Source organism: Anastrepha obliqua, chromosome 3 (assembly GCF_027943255.1).
Source record: "Anastrepha obliqua isolate idAnaObli1 chromosome 3, idAnaObli1_1.0, whole genome shotgun sequence".
Taxonomy (NCBI): Eukaryota; Metazoa; Arthropoda; class Insecta; order Diptera; family Tephritidae; genus Anastrepha; species Anastrepha obliqua.
In genome coordinates this window covers 26,960,827-26,980,774 of record NC_072894.1, presented here as the reverse complement: position 1 = coordinate 26,980,774, position 19,948 = coordinate 26,960,827, and the positions used below count along the sequence as shown (strand labels likewise).

Below are 19,948 nucleotides of genomic sequence, written 5' to 3'. Positions count from 1 at the left end.
GGACTCGGATTCGGGCTCTGATTTGAATTCGTGCTCAGATTCTGATTGGGACTTGCAATTACATTTAAATTTGAATTGAGATTATGGTTTGAATTCGCCGCGCTATTGCTATTGATGGCAGTGATGACGGTAGTGGTGGTGGTGGTAGTGGTGGTGATGGTGGGGTTGCTAGTAAATGACTGCAAGCCGCCGCCATGCTGCCCTCCTCCTTCCCCACCGCCAACTCCTCCTGCTCCTCCTCCAGTTTCAATGCCGCTCGTATTATCTAAGCATCCAATGTTGCTACCATTGCCTACATCGAATTCTACACCCATGTCGCTTCCACCAACTCCAACTCCACCACCCACCCCAACAACATTGTGCACGAAAGTGCTATAAGGCGTATAAAATGTCGTTATACTGACCCCACCGCTTACTCCACCGCCACCGCCAAGTCGAGTGCTTGGCGAATATGTCATAACGCTACCGTCGTCGTCACGTCTCCGACGCCGATGCCGCGGCTGCGTCCAATGCGCTGGCGGCTCCTTTCCCACCATACTGACACCAACAGATGACGACGTCGCCAACGACGATGTGGAACTTGACAAGTTACTTCTGTTGTGCTGTTGCTGTTGTTGATGGGGATGCACAGACTGTTGCTGCTGCTGGGAATGCTGTAGCATCTCACCGCCAGCACCGATAACTATAACACCACCATCGTCTTGCAACTCGGCAACATGCTGGTTGTGCAAATGTTGCTGCTGCTGCTGCTGCTGTTGATGGTGCGTTTGATGGTGGTGCTGTTGCTGCACCGACACCGTCGGCGTAGCGTGTGAATAGGAAGAATGTTGTATTGTTCCCGTTGCTGCGGCGGCTACTGCTGCAGTTGAGGAAGGCATTTGGTAGTGAGCTTGTTGTAAATGAGTGGCACCAGCAACTGCATTCGATTGTTGCTGTTGCTGGGATTGCAGTTGCACTGACGACGTGTGATGGTGAGACGACGAGGTGCCTGATTGTGTTTGCGTGCTGTAGTGTATGTGAGTTGACATACCGCCGCCGTATGACTTTTCCATTGACGATTTTGATATACCACCTGGGTTGAAGAGAAATTATTAAAAATGCCTACTTCAACACAAGTCGAAAAATCGAGACTTACCTCCACTACTTTTCATACTGCTGTAATGTCTTGTGGAATTAGTATTTTGAGGTTGTTGCTGTGATTGCTGTGGCTGTTGTTGCTGCTGCTGCGGTTGCACTTGACTTGAAGCCGTCTGTTGCTGTGCCATTTGATGCTGAGGCTGTTGATTTTGCGACTGCTGCGACTGTTGCTGTTGTTGGTGTGGGTCAATTATAGTTGGTACCACACTTACTAAGCTACCAACGACATTGCCAAGCGTTGCAATCATACCCGGCAAGGGCTGGTTTTGTTGTTGTTGTTGTTGCATCTGTTGCTGTGCATTATTGCTCCGCATTTTGCTGCGACCACCACCACCAGCACTGCTTGTGTTACTACGATGGCTGTTGTAGCGACCACCCCCGCTTTGCCCCTTTGACGTCGTTGTCAAGGGAGCAGCGGCTTGCTGTGGCGCACTGGTCGCATAAGCAGCTGGCACAGTCGCTTGAGGTGCCAAACCGTTAGCGGCGAACACATTTCCTATCTCGTAAAAATTTTGACCGTGTGCTGTGGTAGCGGCGGCTGCTACAGCGGCAGCAGCCGCCGGTGGCCACGGTGTAGTGGCGACGAGACCCGGATAAAACGGCTGCTGCTGGAATGGCTGGAAGTATGATTCAAAAAGAAAATAGTAATATTGTGTTACGCAATCGAAGCAATTACAATGATGAAAGAGATCAAAAACTTACAAAAAGATGCACTGGCGCATTATAAGGTACAGACGCCTGCGTCATTGCTGCGCCATTGGTTGCGTATAGGAAGCGTTGCGGTGCGGCACTGTATGCAACTGTTGCTGCGGCATTCGGATCATACACTGCAGCTGGGGGAGAGGTCAAACGAAAGCCATTCTTTATGCCTGGTGGAACCGGAGCGATAGGAAGCCGCGTCATGAAAGGTTTCGCCTTCATTCTAGCCATAACGGGTTTGCCCTATGGGATTACAAAATTTAGATATAAAAAGGTAAAATTTAGATATAGAAGGTAAGAAAACTCTGAATGAGCGCAATATTTAAATCTACACAGGTCTAATGCCTTTTTTTGTATAAGATATGGTTTCCGCTGAACTGGATTTTGCAATCAAAAAGTGCTCAACACTACAATTGAAAAAATTGGAAGATAAAAACATAAAAAACATGTCGTTATGGGTTTTTACCATTCCTATTCTCAAAAATCTAGAAACTTCAAATTATACGCAAATTAAAGCTTGAGTCTTACTCTATAATAACCAGCAGAAAATAAGCAACTTTGAATAAAAGGAGTTATCGCTTTAAAACCCAGTAATTACGATAGAATTGCAAATTATTGAGCTAAGCTCATAAAAATTAGGTACTACTTGGGTGTTTTTGGGATCGCTGACATCGCGTTTTTATAAATTTTACATTTTACAACAGCCCAAAAATTAAAATGTTGAGCTTACAACTCAACTTCTCACTTTTGGACTACATGTTGTTGTAGTTGTTGTAGCAGCATAAACATTCCCTATATATGTACAGTAGGCCGGGTCGATTTGTGGGGAGGCAAAAAAATCGCCCACTGCTCTGTGAAAATCATATTCTAGGGATCAAAATAAGAAACTTTGCCGAAGGAACCATACCTCTAAAACGAATTCTGATGTCCCCCAACTTGGGTCGAACTTTTTAGTTTCTTTTCTCATGTAAAAGCCAAAAATTGTGATATTTTGAAATGATTGTATGGGGAACCCCCCCGGGGAGTTCCAGGGGGTGTGCCACTGCCATGGGTGGATCGGCCGTCCAAAGTTAGTGGGGGTCGGTCATACATTTGGACTCGATTGGAGCACTCTAAATGGGTCAAAGTGGGATTTTTCGTTCGACACAAATTGGGGGAGATCAGAATTCGTTTTAGAGGTATGGTCCCTTCGGCAAAGTTTCTTATTTTGATCCCTAGAATATGATTTTCACAGAGCAATGGGCGATTTATAAATCGACCCGCCCTTATGAACAGGAATGCTGCTGAAGTTACAGTCGTTGACGGAATATAAATCCGGGTCGTTCCGATCACGTAGAACCGACCGTCGTGGACTACTTAGCGTTGCTGGGCGCGCAAAAACATATCGGAAACCATTTCCATATAAAACAAAAACGACTTAATTTTGTGAACCTGTGTTACCCAATCCTCGTACTCACCTGGAACAGTACAACGTCTTCTCTCAAGTATCTAAAAGCCGCTTGGGCATCCTCGTCAGACTCAAATGTAATATACCAGGAATTATTGCCCGCAAATTCACAAGAAATTACACGTGGGCAACTTTCATTATCAAAAATTTTCTGAAACAAAATTCGTGTTAATATTTATAAGTTTCGGCAAAAATACATTTCATGCTCTCAATAAATGTTTTTTTATAATATTCACCTTGACTTCTTCCAATGGAGTTTTATCAGATATTTCTCTCAAGATGATTACGCAACGTTTATGATTTGGTCGCACACGCAACCCATCCTCGTCTACTTGCACATTTGGCGATTCCCGTAGCACTTCAGTAATCAACTTAATATCCTTTGTGAGCTTCTTAACGAGATTGAAATTGGCTACAGTGATAATGGGAACATATTGGTCGCTGTCCATTTGTGTCAACAGGTATGTATCGTTTGCTAAATTTTCTCTACATTTGGAGATAAGATATTTAAGGTATATATTTTTTTATATCACATGATTCTAGACGTCAAAAAGTTGTGCATTTACAACACGATTAATGGTCATTATTCCATCAAAATATTTACCTTGAAAAATAGTAATCTAATTGCGTTGAGAGCATCTGCTTGAGCTGGTCCAGCGGTATGCCAGAACTTTCCACTGTATTGGCCGTATGATTGTTGCTACTGGTAATAATAGTTTGTTGTTGCTGTTGTTGATGTTGTGAATGCGCTTGATGCTGCTGTTGTGCCACCACCTGTTGATGCTGATGCGGTCCATTAGCTACAACCACATGATGCTGCGCAAGGGATTGATGTGCGCCCGCCGATGTAGGCGTGCCCGCTATAGCATCCACAGCTATTAAATTCGTTCCTGCCGCCACACCAGTGGGCAGCTCCTCTTGTTGCCCATAGCAAACGGTCGTGCCGTCTTGCGCGATTGTGCCATTCATGACGGCGGCTGCGTACTCGGCACTATCAATCGTTGTGACAGTTGTACCGCCAGTAGCTACTTGAGCCATTGCCTGTGGCTGATGAGCGTATTGCAAATGTGCGGTTTGATGCGCGGCAGCTGGCACCGTTTGTAGTGTTGCAGCAGCAGTGGGAGGTTGCTGTGTGTGCGGAGCTACTGCGGCAGCGGCTGCAACAGCGGCGACAGCTGCACTATGTGTGTGTGTGTGCGCGTGTGGATGGGTGTGTGGTATAAGCTGTTGATGCTGGTGTTGGTGCTGATGTTGTGTGGGTGGTGCAGGGGCGGCTACTTGCAAGGCTTGTGGATGGGGCGGTTGCGGAGCTGTGGTCGCTATCAATGGGATGTGTGTTGCTGTTGGAGCTGCTAATTGTGTTGTCGGGCCGTACAAATTGGTCGTTGCTAGCATAGCCGTCTCAACGGGTACATGGGCATATAATGTGTTTGCAACAGGTGGTTGTAACTTCACTGCATCCCCATTCATATACACATAACCGCCTGCTGAAGGAAGAAAAAAAATTAATTAAACGAAAAAATTACTTAAAAGTCTTCAATAAATTATTTGTTTTGTGTTTGCATTTAGTATTAGCAGAAGCGAGCGTTTAAGTAGTTTGTTGTTGGTTTAAATTGCGAGTGAGAACATAAAATGAAATAATGAAGAAAAAAAGCAGTTTGTAAAAATCGAATTCCCAGGAGATCAGTAACTGAAAATGCAAAAGGAAAACGCAAATATCCTTATTGATCACTAGGAAATACGGACATCACAGCTTAATACATGGACGATTGCATTCCGTCCTCACATTGCTGTGACAGCACAAAACACTCCATTTCTGCATTCAGGGCAGCCTAGGGTACAACAATAGCAGTGGCATCCCAGCACAAAACTGCTAGAAGCCGACCAAAATTTCAAACATATCAGAAAAAACCGTTTTGAGCTCAATGACGAGATATGAACATCATTTGGACGGCATTAATCGAACCAGATTGCGTCTCATAAAGACACAAGGCAGTGTATTCTACGTACTGTAGTGGCTAGGGCTTCACTCAAACAATTGCACGCTGTTGTTTCAATGTGTCGAAAAAAGTTTGTAAACCTAAAGTAATTGGCTGATATCAGCCAATAAATGATAGAGTTATAGCAGTAAATAAGTCCTACTTTTCTAATTTGAAGCTGCTTAAGTCTAAATTATTATCTCGCGAGCAAAAGTTAAGGATATATAAAACCTTGATCCGCCCCATGCTTACCTATGGCTGCGAACTATGAACGCTAAAAACTACTGATATTAATCAGTTAATGGTATTCGAAAGAAAAACATTGCGAAAAATATATGGACCTATCAAATTAGATATGATCTTGAGACTATTAGCAAAAAATGAAACTGTGATAGGATTTTTTTAAATCTCAAAATATAAGTTGCATTCGGACACGTGATTAGAATTTCCAAAGAGAGAACAAACTCGAAAGGCAATTGAATTACGCCGTTTTGGGGGCCAAAGAAGAGGGCGCCCCAGAAAGATATATGACTCGAAGGCGTAAAAGTTGACCTTGAAAAGCTGCGGCTGCTTGGCGGTGGTGGAAGGAGGTAGCCTTAGATAGAGACAAAAGGCGCAAGGTTGTGAATGAAGCAATGGTTCACCATGGACTGTGATGCTAAGAAGAAGAAGAAACCTAAATTAATACTCTACCATTTGTTAACACTGTCGACTGGGTTATATAACCCAGTATAGTCTATTTTCCTATTTTTAATTCTCTAACACACAAATAAATCACTTTATGATGTTAAAATATTCGCAATGTCTTTCATATTATATTACATTTTTTTCGTTAACTTTTATAAAAATAACATAGTTAGACAACATCTAGTATTTATCGGTGTTCCTTTATGCCTCGTTTTTAATTTATCACACTGTTGTTGCATGCATAAGGAGTGCTGCTGTTCTAACAGTCCTAATATATAACGGGGTCGTTCCAGTAACGCAAACCAGACTGGTTTGCTTATTAATGGGTGGAAGATGGCCTCAATCACTCCAGTTTTCAAATCACAGGATATAAAAATGAAGTCTCTCATTACAGGCCCATTTCTAAACTGTATGTCGAAGCTTCTCGAAAAAGTCGTTAAAGAAAAATTGTTTATTGTAGATAGTTAAAAATATATAATTAATCGCACCAACAGGGATTCGCTGCTGCTCGATCTGCGCTTACTAATTGGGCATCTTTTTCTGAGTTCTACGTATCATCTTTTAAATAGGGTTTTTTACGCTGACATCAGAAATAATGATTTGCCGAAGGCCTTTGACCAAATTTCACATTTAAAATTGCTCCATAAACTAGAGTATACACTCGTTTTCAATTAGATTATTTAGATTATATTAGATTTTCCAATAGTTTAATACCTCTTGAAGTTGAAAATTGTAAGTCTAATTCTTTTATCGCAACATTAGGTGTATCCAAGGGTAGCATTCTGCGACCTTTAACGACTGTTTGCTTCATTTATAAATGGTATTGGTATTTATGACGGTAAATCCTTTCAGTAAATAAATCATGCAACTGATGTCTTACATTTACAGAATTATAATGAAATAATATTGTTCGTTGATGTGATAGTAATAAGTTATCGTTCAACATTAAAAAATGCTTTCATATGTCATTCACCCAATCTCCAAGCAGCTTTGTATAAAATTAATTTTTTTTTAACCAGCTACTTTTTGTTAAGGGCTTTGTAGACTTGGGTGAAGTTTTCGACTCAAGCTTCTCGTGTCACTTGTAAAGCTTTTTTTAGTTCATTAAACCGGTCAAAATTGAGGTACGAATTGAACGACTCTTCTTCTCTTCTTAGCCTCACAGTCCGTGGTGGACCATAGCTTCATCAACAATTTTTCTCCACTTTATTCTATCCATGGCTACATCTCTCCAGTTGTGTACGTTCATTTGCTTAAGATCTGATTCGACGTCATCTAACCATCGCTTTCGTGGGCGTCCTCTTTTTCTTCCTCCAATTGGTGTTAAAATAAAAGCTTTCCTAGCATTTCGCTCTTTCGGCATGCGCAGTACGTGCCCAATCCATCTAATTCGTTGGGCTTTGATAAAACGTATTATATTTTGTCCTTGAACGATTTCTTCGATTTCATTATTGTAGCGAATGCGGTAGCTGCCATCTATTGTTGCAACCGGACCATATATTTTCCTTATGATACGTCCATATTTCTGCACCATATGTAAGGACGGGTCGTATCAGTACTTTGTACATTCTTATTTTCTGTGCTCTGGACAAATCTTTTGATTTAAATAGTTTTATGTTAACGTAGTAGGCGTTATTTGCAGCTTGGATTCTGTCGTTAATAGCTATCGCCGAATCTTTATCTGCTGATAGTTTAAAACCCAAGTATTTAAATTCAGTGATATTTTCGAAAGCAAAGTTGTTAATACTTAGGTCATCGCGTGTCGTGTTGTTGACTGACCGAATCATGTATTTGGTTTTCTCGGTATTTACGTGTAGTCCCAGAGCTTTTGCATCTTTATCAATACATTTAAATACGCGTATAAGAGTGTTTCTATCTTTAGCCATAATAAGAATATCATCTGCGTAGGCACATATCTGAAAATCATTACTAAATAATGTTCCATTCGTGTTTATTTCTTTAACAGTCGTGTGTAGCATTACTCCGGATATGATTTCGAATGGGTCTGACAGGCTTCCTTGCACCAGTACTTTACTTGTTGTGTTCGACAATGTACAGAGAATCAAATTAATTAACTTCAGAGGTATTCCAATTTTCTGAAAGCAGTATTTTATCCGTTTTCTATTTATACTGTCAAATGCCTGTTTGAAGTCAACAAAGAGGCAAAATATATCAATTTTATATTCGTAAAACTTTTCGAATATCTGGTGGACAGTAAAACCTTGATCAATCGTTGAGCGGTTGTTTCTAAAACCACATTGGTAATCGTCTAGGATGTTCTCAGCATAAATATTCAGCCTTTCAAATAGAATGTTTGTAAATACTTTATAACCTGTATTAAGTAAAGATATGCCTCTGTAATTTTGGCATTCAGTTTTATGTCCTTTTTTGTGTATAGGTACTATTATGCTTGATGCCCATTCAGTGGGTATTTCATTTGAATGCCATATTTGGCTTACTAAGGTAAATATTTGTTTATGTAGTTCATGTCCCGAATTGAACGACTGCCAAATAATTTTTTGATCCGTTGTCCTCCTATTGTTCTCGTTGTAAACTTATAATTCTACAATCTCTACAATCTCTTGAAAATATAAAATCTATCCATTTACTTATGTCTGTTTTTGACCTTCTTGATGAGATATGTTTTAATATGCCTTTTAGAATCTTGCGTTCGTATTTGCATTTTTATGTGCCAGCATTTACCCCTCCTCTTGCTTCAGTTCGTCGAGCATTACTAGAATTTAATACCATTATCAAGGGATTATAAACATATATATATAATTGGTACCTTACACCCTTTGTTGGGTGTTTGGCCGAGCTCTTATTTGTGGTGTTCATCTTGACGTTTTCCACAAATAGAGGGGCGTACAGTTTAATGCCGCCTCCGAACCGTAGATGGTTTTTATCAAGGGATTTTTTATGCCAGAAATACACTCGGAGGTTTGTCATTGCCTACCAAGTCGCGACCGCTTAGAAAAAACTTGTTGTTGTTGTTTTAACACTAATAGAAGCCCCGTCAGTGTAGGGTATATCACCGGTCGTCTTCGTCTGACTCATCTAAAGGTAGGCCTAGGAAACATGCTGTTTCGACGGGTTGGGTCCAGAGGGAGAGGGGTGTTAAATGAGTAGGTTTGTGAAGAGGTGGTTAGTGTCGTGCGGAGTATCTTCACATGCCGGACATATATTTGGTATGTCGGGGCAATTCTGGATAAGTAGGAGTTTAACCTGCTACAGTATCCAGAACGTAGTTGCGCCAGTGTTACTCGTGTTTCACGGGGAAGCTGGAGCTCTTCATCTGCAATAGGTGGTGGTTGGTCTGCGAGCTTAAGAAGGTGGTGACGGCCTGACAGCCCATTCCGGCCGCCGTGGGGTTCGATATAGGATTTTCTTGACCCAATAATACTTTCAAATTGTCTCTTAAAGATTACTTCTCATAGCATTTTGTCTTCTATTTTCCATTGTTAGTCATGAAGTATGTATATTTCTTGTACGTTATCACCGCAAAATATTGTACTATAGCCTGTAAGATTTTAATATAATATGTTGAAGTAATTGAATTGCACTACTTTTCTCCCCTCTGTTACTTATTTCGATTTATCTACAAAATATGGTATAATAAATATATTCGCAATATAAATCAAGAGCGTAACAAATATCGAGTGCCTATCACAGAAATATCCAAAAAAGTTGTTACGGGTTAGGTTTGGTTGAAATGGTTGTCCATTAGGGCGGGTCGGTTCAAAAATCGCTCATTGCTCTGTGAAAATCATATTCTAGGGATCAAAATAAGAAACTTTGCCGAAGGAACCATACCTCTTAAACGAATTCTGATGTCGCCCAATTTGGGTCGAACGAAAAATACCACTTTGACCTATTTAGAATGCTTCAATCGAGTCCGAATGTATGACCGACCCCCACTAACTTTGGACGGCCGATCCCCATACAATCATTTCAAAATATCACCATTTTTGGCCTTTACATGAGAAAAGAAACTAAAAAGTTCAACCCAAATCTGTGCTGACAGCCACATGGACACGGCGAAAAAAACAACAAATTTGCGATACCACCTTTAACAGATTCGGCTTGGTTACTAAACAATTTTTCAGTTAATGAAATACTTAAATTTTTCGACATTTTAAGATGTTTGTAAATTTTCCATACCATTTTTTGATTATTTTATTTTACAAGCTACAAATCTGATTGTCTATGAGTTAGTGTGGTTCCAAAAAATAACAGGCAGTCAAAAATTGAGTGTTAATGCGCAAGTCTATATAAAGCACCGTTCGGAGCGAATCTAGCCTTCCTTACTTGTATTGCATTAACTCTATTATCTAACATAACAAATCGACAAGCAAATAATGAACAAAGGCCACGTATTCTAAACAAACGTTTTACGGCGCAATACAACCTTACGATTAAGACAAAGGTTGCAAAAAAAGGCGAAAAATATGTGCGGAACAACTCGGTGACACTGCAATAAAATGGAATACCGAAAACCAAATATTCAAAAGAATCATTATACTGCAGAGTACCAAGAGATCACTCTAGAAATAGGAGATGTAGTTCATACAAAATATATAATATTTTGAGGTTCAAAATATATAATATTTTGAGGTTCAAAATATATAATATTTTGAGGTTCAAAATATCTTGGGAAGTGATATTTATTTGATTTTTTTTTTGTAACAATCGAATATGATAAAAAAAATTAGTTATTTATTACGGCCTCAAAACCTAAATTATACAATTACATACATATATAAAATATAGTCGTTCAGCCATATTCCTAGATATTTCAAGTTACTGACTCTTTCTATTGTTTTATTTCTTTTGGTTTATCTAAGATTTCATTAGTTTCTATTAGTCGATAATAAATTTGATTTTATCAATATTAATATCTAGCCTAAAGTCTTTGCTGTAGAATAGAAATTGCTACGACGGCCTTCATCAAGACTAGTAAAATACTGAAACGCCTGGACGTACCAATTATATTAAAGACACGAATTTCTAAATGCTACGTATGGTCGACACTTTTATTTGGATGTGATGAAGCCTGGACATTAGACATAGCATACACTGACTAGAAGCCTTTGAAATGTGGTGCTATAGAAGAATTATGTGAATAATTTGAGCTGACATAGTGCTAAATATAATGCAAACTTCAAGGCGCATGCTTTCGGACAAAAAAAGGAAAGTCACTTATTTCGGGAATATACCAAGAGGTAACAAATACGACATTTTACAACTGCTGATACAAAGAAAAATTGAGGAAGACAGCTGAATTGGCAGGAAAAAAAATTACGTGGCTTAACAACATCAAAGAGTGGGCAGATCTCAAATGAATTGGCGGACTAACAGAGGCATAAAGAAACAAACACAAATTTGGAATACGCTGCTGTTATCTGGACATTTTTAACACTGTTCATATAAATCGATTGCAGAGAGTCTAGAAAATAATCCTACGTTTTGCTTTGCACTCCTTAAATTTTTCTGAACCGACTCCATCTTATAACTTTCGTTGTCAATGAAATGGATTATTATCATTAAATAACAGGCGATATCTTTTATCTTTTTCATTTCTTCGCGACATACTTTCGGACGAAATTGAGCCAATTAATAGAGCTTTCTCAATAGATTGAAGAACTATTTATTGTGTAATAATTTAGCAATTTGGAATTTACCCTTAAGCGCATTATACTACAAAAAATGTACATACAGTGGTGGTCACGATTTTAGCACACTATACACAACCTTGACACTGTCCCACTTTCCTCTTTGCTTTTCGACAATTCACTACGAATATTTTTCTCTGGGTGTTGTTTACAATTAAAATAACAAGAACCGTTATAATCCGTAGCATTTGTTTTGCAATTTTTTTCTTAAAATTCAGTTGAGTGCAAGAGCTGCTTGTTTGAGCTGGACACGAAGTTAGCACATATCAATAAATAATTCCTCCCACTAAATTTTTTCTAAGTATTTGAACTTTATGGTAAGTTTTTATATTTTAGCTATTATGTTGTTTGTAATTAATGTGAAAAAAAAATATGTTAGACATGGCGAAAGGTTCTTGGCGCTCCGAAGCGCAGCGGGAAGTAATTCAACGTATGAATTCTTCTGGGAGCTTTGTGTCTGAGATATCCCGACTTCTAAGGTGTTCACGCAAAATGATTTATAATGCTCTTGCTCATATTAAGCGCCATAAGACATTTAAGAAGGTAAAACAACGCCCACGACGACGATTTACGAATATGCAAAGCCTCGCGAACAGACCCTTTTAAGAGTTCTAATGCCATAAAATCGCAAGTTTTATCGGAATATGGAATAAATGTTTCTTCCAAAACCATTAGAAGGCGTGGGTGCATAGCTCAACACAAACCTTTGGTGTCAAAAAAAAATTTGGAGGCCAGGCTGAACTTTGCAAGGGAACATATCCATAAACTAATTTCTGGGAAAATATTTTATGGAGCGATGAATCGAAGTTCTGTCGTCTCGGATCTGACGGGAAACAATATGTTTGGAGACCGCAAAATAAGGAACATGATCCTCGCTACACATTAAAAACGGTGAAGCATGGTGGTCGAAGCGTCATGGTTTGGGCATCATTTTCCCGGCGAGGTGTTGGACCCATACACAAAATAGATTCGCGTATGGATCAATATGTTTACAAAAACATACTAACTGATGTCCTTATGCGAAGGAAAATATGCCCTTAATATGGCGTTTCATGCATGACAATGATCCTAAGCACACTTCACGATTGATGAAGAGTTGCTTGGGGAACACAAAATTAGTGTTTTGAAGTGGCCAGCTCAATCACCGGATCTCAATCGGATTGAGAATTTATGGAATGATGTCGAGAAGCATATTCGAGCCGTGAAACCGAGGAATTCGAACGATTTGTGGTCGGAGATTAAGACTGCTTGGTATGGAATACCCCAGACGAGATGTGCTACCCTAGTGGAAAGTCTACCACGCCGATGCGATGCTGTTCTCAAGAGTGGTGGATATCCAACTAAATATTAAGTTTTTCTTTCACTAATGTGTTGTTCTTTGAAAATAAATGAGAAATATCCATGTGTGCTAAATTCGTGTCCTCCATTATTATAGGGTGTTTGTATTTAAACCAGTTTTAATAAGTAAGGAGAAAAAAACAAGGTTATCTTTCTCCTTTCTACAAAGACCCGCCAGGGGTAAATATTGCCGCTAGATTATTTGAATATAAGCAATAAACGCAAAATGAATGTTACTGCATTATAGTGTGCTAAAATCGTGACCACCACTGTATATCTTGTAATTTACCTAAAATAAAATAAAAAATAAAAGGAAATAAAAAAATATTAAAAAACGTTAAAAAAAAATTTTTTTTAAATTAAAAAAAAAATTTTAATTAAAAAAAAATATTAAAATAATATACGAATATAATTTTTTTTTTAAATAATTATATAAAAAATAAAAAAATAAAAATAAAATAAAATAAATAAAAAAAAAATAAAAAAAATAAATAAAAAAAAAAATTAAATTTTTATTTTAAGTCAGAGCAAGAAATTTTTACGAAACAAAACTAACTACGGCTGTATAAAAGTGAATTGTCTTTATAGGTAACTATAAATATATGAATGCCTAGGTTCCCTTGTTTGGCAGGTAATACGAATTCTCAATAGCTTTCAGAGCATTGTCTTGCGTAACCCCAAAGTAATAAATGACTGCGCAAACAGGCGAGGTACAGGAAAAAAACATGGTTCCATGCGAAGTAACGATCCCAAATTAATGGCACTCTGCACCATTTAAAAACGTATGCCTCTTTCTATACTCTGAGGAACAACAGCAAACAAGGAACAACATAACAAATTAAAACAAAAACGACTCAATTAAATCTTAAACGTTTCAAAAATATCTTGACCTAAGACTCTTAAAGTTAAATAATTATTTTAAGCAGCGAAAAAAATATCAAAAATTGGATGATCGAAAATGCGTAAAAAAAATATTCATAGTGCGCCAACTGGAAAATTAAAAAAGTAATAGAAAAAATATTCCATTTCCCACATATGAAAAGCCTCAAGATGACCTTCAGTTGTATACACAGTGCTATCTCCGTAATGCAGACACGGCTACAATCCGGACATTGCTACAAACCGGACAATTTACATTTTTTCCTTTATACTTCGGAAACTAAATCGACTAATGCGCATTTTCGCTCTTTTTAGTGTATTTGCTAAATAACGGCATTTTTGTAAATAATTTTACATAGGTAATTTGTTCATGTTCATTAATATACGAATTTATTATTTTTCTAGTCACGGCGAATTCATAGAAGGTGGCTTCGCTAGACCAACATTTGTATGAATTTTATTTTCGCATTTTAGTAGTTTGATTGTCAAAATTTCAATGAGAATGTAAACAAACAAATAAGGCAACAACAAAGAAGCAATACAATTTGATATTCAAACCAGCAAAACGGAAGAAAACAACAAATCACTTTCTATAGCGAAGTCACCTTGCGTGGATTCGCCTTTTTGCTATTTGTCATAACAGGCGGACATGAAATTAGTGATGGCGTATAATTATGTGTACCAAAATATGAATAAAAAAAAGTGGTATGCAGTCACATTAAAAAAACTATAAATGGATTCAACTTGTCTTACATTATTTTATATTTATATTTTTTTATTTTATAAAAATTTATGAACGATACATTTCTTCCACAAAACTATGTTCATCTTCATACTGTTATTCATAAATACTGTCATCTATAATACGAACACTTCAGTAATCCGCACGGCGTCGGTATTCTGGCTGTCCGGATTACCAAGATAGCACTGTACCTTTGTTTAGAGATGAAAGAGTAACATGAAAATACTAAAAGGCAGTCTTTGGAAAAATCATTAATGCATGCTGTGCATAAATGTAAACAGCCAATACAAACCCCATAGGTATTCCATTTTGTGCGATGCTTGCTAACACTTTTACTTTATTGCTGTACCGTTGCTTCGGGGCTGACCGTGTATACGCACGCACTTACGCACTAAACGTACGTTTAAGTGCGCGCTTTATAAATTTTTAAATTCAATATATTCACTTATATATCTATTTATTTTTATTCCCATTCAAAACGTTTCGTTATTTTTTATTTATACTCGTTGCTTTTGAAATTTTTCTTCAATTCATCCTCATTGAGGCGGACGACGGACAGCCACCGCCTTCGTCGTGCTGTCGGCGTCCAACTTTTCTTTTTCTCTTTAGTCGTTATTTTAACCTTTTCCACTTGATCCGCAGAAATTTGGCGTCAACGTCGCAATGCAAACGCCGCTGTCGGGGCTATAGCAGTCAAAACGCTGCCACCGCAATCGCAAGCGTTTTGCTGCGTCGATTGAATGACTTAATTCTAGTTCTCTTTTGTGCAATCGCCTATCTCTCTTCTCGCCTGTACTTTAATTTTGTCGCCTTTACCAAACTTTTGTCCTCTTTTCTCTACGTGGTATCTTTCGTAGTCTCTTCTTTTACTCGTTACGGTAATGCTGATTTCGACGTAGTGTATTGTCTTCAATTTTTCTTCTATTCATGTTACTTTACCTAATTATTATTTTAATTTGTCTTCATTTTTTCACAACATGCACTTTAGCCAAAAGCATTCAATGCGAAAAATTTAGAGCAATCTTATATTGAGCTGTAGCCGAATATTTTCATTTTTCCTATATACAAAATTTCTTTTCTTCTCTACATGGCCTTTCTGTGGTGTAGCTACCACTTTTTTCACTTCACCAATTCAGATTTCAATCAAATGCCCATACGTTTTTTCGCATGAATTACAACACAATTCTTTTATCGTTTTATGACATTTATATGTGAATTCACTTCGCTAACAACTCCGCACGATTTTCACGTGAAATATTTTATTTATTTCTGCCACAAGTTAGCGAATAAAATTTTTTGACATATCATTAAATAAGTCAGTCGCCGTTTAACAACTTTCGCCTCGTTTCAATCATCACATATTCCCCGAAACATTTGGCACGGAACAGTCAAACAGCGAAAAACGAAAAGCAGCTTTACAAATCCTGCTGCGGCATATTGAAATTGAAATAAATTAGGGTTGCCAGTGTCGCATTTCCAAAACATGTGCACATAGTAAATAGGGTTGCATGGAAGTAGACCTACAGCATTCATAAATAGATTGGCATTTCGGGGAAAACCCCTACTTTATAGAACTTATAAACTAAAAGAGTTCACAAAATGCTGGTTGTTGTTAATGGGAGATCTGATTGCATTAAATACATAAGCAAACTTAATTATTCACCAATTAACTGAATCTTGAAAAAAAGTTGATACAGAACAAAATAAGATTGTAGACTAAAAAAAATGCTGTATTTTTAATAACTAACAGAAAATATAAGGCTCGATATATGATCATGTTGGCAAAAGTATAATTTTTTTTGTCTAGTTATAACATCATTTAAGCTTTTCACATTGGGTTAACGAGGTTTTTAGATACTACTCTTGTTGTTTTGAATGTCAAAGTGACCTGCTTTGCTTCCTTGTTGTTGATTTGTTCGATTGTTTAAATTATCAAGGAAATTTTACTAATCAAAACAAAATGCTTGTAAATGTTTTTATTCCTCTAGTGCCACTACCTTTAATAGATTCGCCTTGTTAAACAGGTAGCAATTGAAAATTGGAATTTTGATATTTTTATATTTATTTGGTATCGAAATTGTCATATTTAATTTAAATTACTCTAAACTGCCAATTTTTCTTTATAGATTTTGACATTCTAGTGAACAAAAGGAAAAAGAAAGTACATTGCTACTGTAGTTTTGCGCCTCTGTTCAATGCGCACTGGTTCCAACTTATTTCCATTGCAACTCCACTATCACACATATTGGGTAATTTAGTATTTTTAAGGGGTTATACGCAGTTATGACTTTCAAAAAAATCGATTTTTTTATTGCATTTTTGTAATGCACATATATTCAAAAGTATACGCCCGAAATTTGAAGTAGATCTAAGCAATACTTTCGGAGTTATACCTAAATATGTAAAGATGCCTCGGCACGTTTTAAGGTAGGTATTGAAACTTTAAACGTGTTTTTTTCAAAACGGCATTTTTCAAGTCGGTGTACACGATATCTCGAAAACGGCTTGTTTGATCGGTCTACCGTTTTAACTCAATCTTTAAAGATACATTTTCTAGTAATTAATCGTTCCTTTTGTAAATCTGATACTTATTTTCCATTTTATAATCAATTTACGGCCAAATTTTAACGTAAAAATCGAAATCATTTCTTTTAAAAGCTGCCATTTTGTGAAAATTCACCATTTTGATTAGCCGAACGATTGATTACTAGATAATCTAATATATTAACAAAGTTTGTTTGGTTTTTTGATTTCAGATAATCCAATCCTGAGTTACGATGTACACCTTTAATCGTCTTTTTTTAAAGGAGGTTCCAGAAATCGCCTGCAGCGCGCTCTATAATCAACATTTTCATAAATAAAAAATTTTGTTACGTTCTTGAAGGATGCTTTTATAACCGCCAAAAATTTTCAAATTAAAATATTCTGAAGTTTCTTCAGGATAAATCCTTGACAACCCGTCTTTTATTTGCTTCATAACTGAGTATAACCCCTTAATATTTCTTTACATTCGTCATTGCGTGCTCTAAAGCCAACTTTAAACATCTTCTATTCTTTTAAACTATTGTACTTTACTACATTAAGAATGTGAGTAAAAAATTTTAAAATAATAAATAGTTTTGAAGACCTCTGTAAGCTAAAATCAGTACATTGAAGTTGCACAAAAATAATTGCTCCACCCATGGTATAGGATACTAAGAGTACTTCTTAAATTTAGTGAAAAAATCAACAGTTACAAGAGTAGATGTGTATGCTTCATGAAGGCATAAAACTACAATTAGTGGTGCTACAGCCATAATGCCATAGCCCTAACCATAACCATAGACGCAACATTATATATACGTTCCCACGACAGTCGGTTCTACATAACCGGAACGACTCGAATTTATATCCGGCCAAGGACGGTCACTTCAGCAGCATTCCTCGTATATGCACGGGGAATGTTTATGCTGCTATAACAACAACAACAACGCAACACTATTGCATTTGTCGATTTGTCATACCGTAACCATAAACAGGATTCGCATTTTACAACACTTGCATTTCGCCATAAAAACACGGAAAATTTTCCACCAAGTCAATTTTTGGTCATTCATTTCCAATATTAAAATTTTTATCGCAATTATCAAATCCAATGTAAAGCATTTCACAGCTGTTTACGGTTACGGAAAAACCCCAAAATCGAATAGATACATACGGCTATGGTTACCTATAATCGTTTATAGCGATGTCTATATGTTTGATCAGAGCAGCTGATTGCTATGGTTACGGTTAGGGTTACGGCTAAGGTACAGCACCACTAATTGCAGCTTAAGGCAGACATATTTTAAGTTCACAAGATTTGGAAAAGTAGCTAGAATACAATGTTAAGGTATGAGAAGGGTATTATTAAAGATCTTGTACACTCTACTCGCATAGCAACGTGCGCACAAGAGCGAAGATAGAAGAGGTAGTTTCAGTACCTAAAAATTACTTAAAATTAATAGGACACATATTTGTCATCATTTCCTTTTGTTTGTTAAATCCAGCATTGGGATACGCCGTTCAGGTATGTAACAAGGCGATTCTAAATATTCGCCTTAGATATGTACAAGGTTTGTATTTAGTACAAATACATAATACATATAGATTTAAGAAAATTTTAGGAATGAGCACGAAGGCGTAGTAAATAAGGCATGATTGACAACTCAGGGGGGCTCTTCTGTAAGGGACTATAATCTTCTATATATATAAAAAGAAGTTACATTTCCTTGGTAATCTTATAACTCAAGAACCGCCGAACCGATTGACACAAACATTTTAGAGTTCTTTTCCATCTTTGAGGAGGTGGTTTGTGTGAAGTTTGATTGAAATCGGTGCAGCCGTTCCTGAGTTATGACATTTTATGTGAGTAATGGTTTCCTCTCATACGAAATGCCTGTATGGGAAAAACAACAACAAGTACACAACCGCTTATGAGCGGTTCTATTGTAATGGTGTGGTTGTAAGTGTATTATGTTAATATTAATTTTGGACGAAAATATAATAAAAACTGGAGCATTCAAGGAACTGGAAAAACATTAGCAAAATTTATTTAGCGTAAAAAATTGAAATGGAAATTAAAAAATCAAAGTTTAATTACAAGTTTTACCAGATAAGGCTCTTTCACCTTACCTGTATATGTAGGTGGCCACCACAATCAAATTTTAAAAAAGTACAGAAAAGGCTATTGTGACATCTTTAGAATGTATGTTGAATGAAAAACATCAACTAATTCAACTGTTTAAACATTTTACGAGTTCTATAAAGAAAACTTAATATGAAAAATTTCTTGCGATATAAAACAAACATTTTATGTATGGTGGTGCGAAGCCCACTGGGAAATGCTAGTCTACAATAAATACGAATTCAAATTTGAAAGAAAATATTTTCAAATGAATTAACAACTTTTGGCTCCATTGACATTATATTTTCAATTATATATACATAAGTATTTACAGGATTTTAAGGTACAGTATGACCTCGGTAATCGCAACTACCCGAAATCAAGGCAATTTCGTATAATATGGTAATTACAAAAGGATACATTAGATAATTTAAAAAACAAATATGAACACATGACTTTAGCATCTTTTTCGCGGTAAAGCTATTTATAACATCAGCCTTATTCAGAGTTAGAACGCAGCTGGTTGCTATGGTTTGTTATGCTGCGATAATCATTAAATTAATTGTATGATATTAAGGATTGCAGTCACCGCGATAGTACGAAATGTGTATTTATTTATTTAATATTTATATAATATACAATATTTATTTCTAATCTAATCAGTTGATCACCTTCCGAAGTAAAGAGTTGCGGAGGTAAGTATGTAAATAAAGTTTTTTTAAG

General features: G+C 37.0%; 1 protein-coding gene across 7 annotated transcripts in view; it reads right to left on the bottom strand.

Annotated features, from left to right (window-relative positions):
- The window catches only part of LOC129241645 (la-related protein Larp4B), a 42,895-nt gene that overhangs the window by 18,064 nt on the left and 4,883 nt on the right, over window positions 1–19,948 (bottom strand). For 2 of the 7 annotated variants that reach the window (XM_054878088.1, XM_054878085.1), the window contains exons 2-7: window positions 3,888–4,770; window positions 3,520–3,769; window positions 3,294–3,434; window positions 1,840–2,079; window positions 1,136–1,754; window positions 405–1,072 (exon numbers count right to left, since the gene is read on the bottom strand). In XM_054878088.1, coding sequence (XP_054734063.1) covers window positions 405–1,072; window positions 1,136–1,754; window positions 1,840–2,079; window positions 3,294–3,434; window positions 3,520–3,769; window positions 3,888–4,753 — 2,784 coding nt within the window. In that variant the 5' untranslated portion in view covers window positions 4,754–4,770. Of the gene's footprint in view, window positions 1–404; window positions 1,073–1,135; window positions 1,755–1,839; window positions 2,080–3,293; window positions 3,435–3,519; window positions 3,770–3,887; window positions 4,771–14,872; window positions 15,974–19,948 lie in introns of those variants that run through there. The other 5 variants (XM_054878089.1, XM_054878087.1, XM_054878082.1 and 2 more) reach the window with 4 other exon arrangements.